General features: G+C 42.8%; 1 protein-coding gene across 1 annotated transcript in view; it reads left to right on the forward strand.

The window, feature by feature from the left end:
• LOC142665041 (uncharacterized) overlaps positions 1-7,156 on the forward strand; it is a 31,016-nt gene extending 23,860 nt beyond the window's left edge. The window contains exon 3 of the mRNA XM_075844576.1: positions 2,483-7,156. Coding sequence (XP_075700691.1) covers positions 2,483-3,627 — 1,145 coding nt within the window. The 3' untranslated portion in view covers positions 3,628-7,156. The remainder of the gene's footprint in view (positions 1-2,482) is intronic.
• The last annotated feature ends 266 nt before the right edge of the window (positions 7,157-7,422 follow it).

The following is a 7,422-nucleotide window of genomic DNA, read 5'->3' on the forward strand; positions in this document are numbered from 1 at the left end:
ATGTTCTATAATTTTTGGAGCACGGACACCTCTCCGTAAATAAAAGGAAAGGTGTCCGTAGCCAAAAGAACTGCATGGGTCTGTAATTATGGATGCAAAATACGGTAGTGTGCATGGGGCCTAAGAGCTAAGCCCGTTCTCTTAAAGGCTTACACCTTTAAACTAATTTATATATATATATATATATATATATATATATATATATATATATAATGTATTATGTCATTTTAAGTAACTTTTAAATTGTTTTTTATTAAAAAAAAGTTTTACTTTTTGAGATACAGCTTCTATGTATCCCGTATACATAGAAGCTGTATCTTGCCGTCAAAGTTGAATCGTCAGGTCAGCAGGACTGACGGCTCGGCTGAAAGCTGGCCCTGCATGTCTCTGACACAAAGGATCTGGCTGCTATCAATAACATTTAAGTTCGTGAACTTAGATGTGATTGACAGCTGTCAGAGACACGCAAGCCGAAGCCGTCAGTCCTGCTGACCTGACGGATTCGGCTTTGATGGCAAGATTCAGCTTCTATCTCAAAAAGTAAATTTTTTTAATAATAAAAACCAATTTAAAAGTTATTTAAAATTACATAATACATTGTTTTATAAAAAAAAAAAAAGTTCTAAGGTTTATATAGTCTGTAAAGTGTGGATAACATTATAATATTAAATGTTAGAAAACAAAAGATACATACAAGGACACCTAGGATTCCATATGGAGATGGATGTCTATCAAACTTTTTTCATATCTTTATCCATAGGACAGGCCATCAATGTGGGATCTGTGGGGGACCTGCCACAATGCTCCCCTTCACTGCAGTACCTGACAGAGCACCGACCATGTGGCACTCTCTGGTATTGCAGCTCAGTCCTTTTTAAGGGAAAGGGACTGAGCTGTAGTACGAGACTCAGATACATATATGAAAGCCGCTCTCTGTGCAGGGTATTATGGGAGGTGTATCTGAAAAACCAAACATTGAGAAATTGGGCGTTACTAGTCCCCTTGTCAAAGTCTGACAATGTCCAATCAGTGCTGATAAGTGTCCTACTTTGTAGGGGCACACCCAGTTGACAAGGGGAATGATAAGGCTGGATTCACACGAGCATGTTACGTCCGTAAAGGATGGAACGTATTTCGGCCGCAAATCCCGGACCGAACACACGCCGGGCTCCTAGCATCATACTTGTACGACGCTAGGAGTCCCTGCCTCTCCGTGGAACTACTGTCCCGTACTGAAAACATGATCGGGGGAAACAGGAGTTCAAATATATGACGACCTCTTCACATAAAATAAATTGTAGGGCTTAAATTCAGCTGTTCATCCCTTGACGTTTTATAAAAAGTGACCCTCTGACTGGAAGATGGCTTTAAAGGGGTTGTCCATTTGTCCATGGGTTAGGTCTAGTATTGCAGCTCGACTCCATTGACGTGAATCGGACAATACCACACACAACCTGTGGACGGGTGTGGCACTGTTTTTGGAAGAAAGCCGCCATGTTTTTCTAATCCCGGACAACCCCTTTAAGTAAAGTCTTTAGAAAATGTTAAGGGCTGTCCTGTAAGCTATGGGGCCGATGTACTAATATTGTCTAAGATTTAGGCCCCATGCACACGACCGTATATTTCATCCGTAATTACGGATCCATTCATTTCTATTGGCCACGGACGCCTTTCTGTATTTTTACTGATGGGTGTCTGTGCAGAAAAAATTATAGAACCTGTCCTATGCCGCAAATATGGCACGGACTCTCTTATAGAAACCTACGGGCGCTTCCGTAAATATGGACAGCTACGGATGTGCATCCATGAACCGTCCGTATTTCCGGAAGCGTTGCTGTGCAACATGTTGGTGACATCATTTGCAGCCTCCCTCTTTTTTTACGGATCCGTATATACGGATCAAATACAGATGCACTATGGACCGTATTTGACGATACCGTTCCGTATATACGGATAAGTTACTGCTGACTATGGGTTCGTATTTATGGATAGATGAAAATACGGTCGTGTGCATGGGGCTTTAGACAGTGTAAACTCAGACCAGGCAGTCTGAAGATACGCCAAAGTTATTACAGTGGCACACGATAAATTGATAGCATCTTGCTTGACCTATTCGACACTTTTTTCTTCCTTATACCTCCTTTCAGTTGACTTATTTTGCAACAGACCTGTCTGCCAGATTTTTGGCGCACTTTGTCGCATTTTAAGCCATGTTTCTTTTAGGTAAGCCACACCCCTTTTTGTAATTTTTTTTGAAAGTGTCTAGTGAGGCACAAAAATCAGTTCTTTTTGGCTCCTTAGCTTAATAAATAGGTCTAAAACTAGATGCGACATCCGCCAGAAATGTGCCACCATATTCTGGGCGCAAGCCACAATGGTTTTGGTCAATTGTCCATGTGTTTTTATGCATTTCATGGCACTTATTGTACTGAAATTGTGTAAAGCAACTGTTTCTAACTTCTTTTTTGTACTTTTAACTTAGCAGAACCCATCTCACCAAGTGGACATGAGTCACCATCTTTAAATGATGATGAAGAAGGTGGAAAAGATAAACCTGACCATACTCAGCAAAAATTAAGGTGCCGGAAGTCCAGCAAACTAAAAAACACTGAGATAAGTACAAGTAAGGATTCTGCTGGTTGTAAGGAACCAGGTGACGTCTCAGAGAACACAAGTTCTCCAAAAAATGAAGCAGAAAGTCAAAATGAAGACGATGAAGAAAAGAACGGCAGCAAACCACGTCTACGTAAGTCAACAGTGGAGTCTAAATATAGGTGTAAGAAACATAACAAAGATTCTTATGAGATCTCGAAATTCACTATCCCTTACACCTCCTACAAGGTTCAGAAAACCTATATATGCACTGAATGTGGGCGAAGCTGCATCTCAAGTTCTCACCTCATCATACATCAGAGATCCCATACTGGAGAACGTCCTTTCTCTTGTAACAACTGTGGAAAAAGTTTTGCCCGAAAGTCTTCTCTGGTCATACACGAAAGGATCCACACAGGAGAACGGCCATACACATGTCCACATTGCGGAAAGAGTTTTACTAGCAGCGCCACGCTCTCCACTCACATACGCATCCACACAGGAGAGCGGCCTTACGTCTGTTGGGAGTGCGGGAAAAGTTTTACCAGTAACTCTTCTCTGTTTATACATAACAGGACTCACACAGGAGAGAAACCATACATCTGTGTGGAATGTGGGAAGACATTTTCATGCACGTCCGCTCTGGTCATACACAAGAGATCTCACACTGGAGAGAAGCCATTTACTTGCGAAGAGTGTGGAAAAAGTTTCGCAGATAACTCTCGACTGGTAAAACATAAGGCCGCCCATACTGGAGATTGGGCGTTCGTCTGTACTGTGTGCGGTAAAGGATTTACTTGCTACTCCAACCTCAATGTCCACCAAAGGTCACACACAGGGGAGAGACCATATGCATGTAACAAGTGCGATAAGAGGTTTTCTCTCAATAGGGATCTTGTCCGCCATCAGACAACGCACACTGGTGAAAGACCCCATGCTTGCTCGGAGTGTGGCAAGTGTTTTACGCGTAAGGCTCACCTAACCACCCATGTCAAAATCCACTTGCGTGTAAAAAAAGATACGGTGTCCGAATGAGTAATGTAAAACAGATCCATGTGGGTAGCTGTGGTGCCAATTGACCTTCTGCCAAGTATTGCCGGATAGGTGTTAAGCACTGGTCAGAAGCACAACGGTAAATTGTCCTAGTATATGGATGATGACTGTGGATCTTGCATGGCCTAACATGACGTATGACGGTAACTTAGACAAAGACTATATGTTTTATGAACTTTACAGCTATTTTACTTCACTTTGCAGTTGTCATTTACCTGTTTGACACTATGATACTGTGTAGTATGTTCACGAGATGTAAAGATTACGAGACAAAGGTCTCATGCACACGGCCATAGCTGTGTGCACGGTCCGGGATTAGAGCACCGATGGGCCGCGGAGTGTCAGGCCTCATGCACACGACCGTGCATTTATGGCCGTATACTATCCGAAATTACAGAGCAGCAATTGCGGATAGTATAAAACACATGTTAACCTATAAGCCAATGCACACGACCATAGTCCGTGTATTTCCCGGAGCCCGGACCACAAAAAAATAGGACATGTCTTTATGCGGTCCGGGCTCATTGAAATCAAAAGTGTGCTTGGTCCGTGAATTGCGGGAGGCCAGCGGATGACACTTTGCGGGCCCGTTGGTGCTGTAATCACAGACCGTGCACACAACTACGGCCATGTGCATGAGGCCTTAATGTGCAATGTTTTCTACAGTATTTGAATTCAGTGTTTCCAACGTCTAAGGGCCTAAAGGCGGAGACGGCCCACTCAGGTCCTTCCATCAATAGTGACTTTCTACAATCTCGTGCTCTTGTGTGATTTCTCCTTGGTGCAGATCATCTGCTAAATTACATTACTATCCATCCCTAGATGGCTGCTCAAGTAAAAGTAGTTACATTTATTGTCAACAACATTGGGGGCCCATTCCAGTTAACCTGTTCAGATAAACTGTATTAGGTAACATTTGACCACTGTATATGTCACAGGATATGCCATAAATGTTTGAAAGATGCTGGGGCTTGCACCAATCTATAGAATGGGGCCCACTGTCCCGTCCCCCATGCTATCTTGTCCGGCTCCCGCACCACTGTCTGATGAGGTGGTCGGGGGTTACGGAAACAGCCATTGACTCCCATTGAAATGAATGGAAGAGCCCGGAACAGTGTAGCACGGCGAGCAATGCTGTTTTCATAGTTTCCGAGTTGCGGAAACAACGTAGCTCGCTGTGTTACACTGTTTTCATTACTCCCATTCACTTATATGGGAGTCACAAAACAGCATAGCTCAGTGAGCTCAGCTGTTTTTGTACCTCCCGACTACCTTTTCAGACAGTTGCTGGGGAGTAGCGGCAGTAGGAGGTCAAGGGGCGCCGTTCTAGAGATAGGTGCAGGTTCCCAGGCCTGGGACCTGCATCTATTGGACATTTATGCCATATCCTGTGGATATGCCATAAATGTCCAAGATGGGAAAACCCCTTTTACCCCCTAACAATCACATTAAAGTTAGAAAAAGCCTCCAGAAAATTTAACTTTTGTTTTGTGTCGAATTTGAATTTATGTTTAAAGTAAATAAAGTTGGCGCGTAGCTGAGGCCCTGTTTTTCACCTGGTGCGGCAGCACTTAAGCTGTCGATCCCAGGCAGGGACTAGTGGAGAGGGGCCGCTCATGCATATGGCTTTGTCCATTCTGTTGTATGGGAGTTAAGGAAACAGCCGAGAAGCGCTTGCTCAGCTGTTTCCATAACTCTGGTTGAACAGAATGGAGAGAGCCCTATCTCCACTAGTCCTTCCCTGGAATCAGCGGCCTCCGCACCAGCTGAAACGAGGGGGTGGAAATTCCATAAATGTCTAAGATGGCAATACCCCTTTAATTATTGAATAATATTTCATGCGCAAGCTCTCAGTAAGAGTTACCAACTATGTTCCTCAGAATAGGTCTAGACTAAGACTACATGAAAAGAGAGCTATTATGGTTTGGGGTCATATAGTCCACAGGCAAAATATTGTTTCAACTATTTGTGTTTCATACTGTAGATTTATTTGAAAGATAACTACTGCCAAAATCAAAAATGGAGTTCTGTTGTGTAGATCAGCAAGGCTTCTCTTACTTCCACCGGCCGCCTCAAGCTGCTTTTGGCATCTATCGCACCATTCTGGAAAGTAAGATATCATGTCTCAACCCTGTATAGACTCTACATGTCTCAAAGCTGTGGTATGAAGTCCTCCTGTTCACAGTCCTGCTGCAGGTGCCAGGGGCCCTTCGAGGCATCTAATGGGGACAACGGTAAGGAGAAGACCAATATAAAAAGTGGGGAATGTGGTGAAGAGTTGAGTGTTTGGATGAATGAAGCCTTTATAATTCTATAGGATTATTTCTAAATTGTTGTAATGCTACTTTTGCTTTTATATTATGATGTTCCCAATTAAAGGGTAACTAAAATTTTACAAACTTTTGACTTGTCATAGTGACATGTCAGAAGTTTTGATTGGTGGGGGTCCGAGCACTGAGACCCCCGCCGATCGCTATAACGAAGTGCCAAAAGAGCGCTGTGCTGCTTAGTTTATGATCGGCTTTCCTCGGAAAGTCGAGCGATCGGTGTACGGACTCCATACGCCGATCAGTAGCGGCATAGTGGTCACACGGGGCCCTTCTCACGCTTCGCTTTAGCGATCCGTGAGGGTCTCAGTGCTCGGACCCCCATTGTTTAAAACTTCGGACATGTCGAAAGTTTTTCAAAACTTTAGTTACCCTTTAATAATAATGAATTTGTCATAGAATTAATAAGGTAAAAGGGGTTGTCTGGTTTAGACATCATCTTATGTGATAAGACCTCCCAGTCGGCTAAGAGAAGCAGCCACTGACTCTTTATTTTCCCTGCAAGTAAAACAATACTTTAAAGCTTACCTATCGTTACAAAAAAATGTCCACTCTTAAAAAACATTTTCGTTTTTTTTTTTGTGCTGATTCATTTCTCCATGGTCGGATTTTGTTTTTTCTGTTACAGTGCTCCAAATCCCCTGCATAAACAGTTAAATGATAAATGCCTGGGTGCCTGCACTACTAGAGGGAGCCTGTGAGCCTACTCCATACCGTTTTTTAAATTAACTTCAATGTATAAACAGTATTCCGTAAGCCCCTCCCTCTAGTGGCGGGTAGTGGCGGTAGCCAGGTGTTTATCATTTAACTGTATATCTACGCAGGAGACTTGGAGCTTTGTATCAGAAAAATAATCTCGGCAGAGAGTGAATGCCGAGGTGGTCTCTCAGGTGCGCCGCTCTCTTCATTCACTTCTTTGGGAGTCACGAAAACTGTTTCAGGGGTGGGACCGGCACCTATCAGACATTTATGGCATATCCTGTGGATATGCCATAAATATCTGAGATGGGAATACCTCTTTAAAAAATAAACCCACCCGAAAATAAAAATTCTTGTTCTGTTGGACAATTTTGTTTTTCGTGTATCATGCTTCTGTATGACTTTCTATGTATATTATATGCTGTGCATATTATCTGACACCTAGAATTAAACAGGCTGTAGCAGAATGCAGCATGGGTGATGTATATGACTCGCAATCATTTATATTTTCTTTAGTATTGCATGTGGCTTACATCTGCCATTCGTTACTTTGACTTAATCTTATGTTGCCACATACACTAGTCGCTCTGTACGTCTTGGCTGTCCTTTGGAACATAATAAATACTACGCCTTACAGAAAAATGGCTCAGGTATGTAGAAAACCTCAAAATCTGCACCAGATTTCTAAACATATTCCATCATATACCCCTTGTCTTAAGAAGGTACACGTTAAAGGGGGGAACTAGAATTC

This window comes from Rhinoderma darwinii, chromosome 12 (assembly GCF_050947455.1).
Source record: "Rhinoderma darwinii isolate aRhiDar2 chromosome 12, aRhiDar2.hap1, whole genome shotgun sequence".
Lineage (NCBI taxonomy): Eukaryota > Metazoa > Chordata > Amphibia > Anura > Rhinodermatidae > Rhinoderma > Rhinoderma darwinii.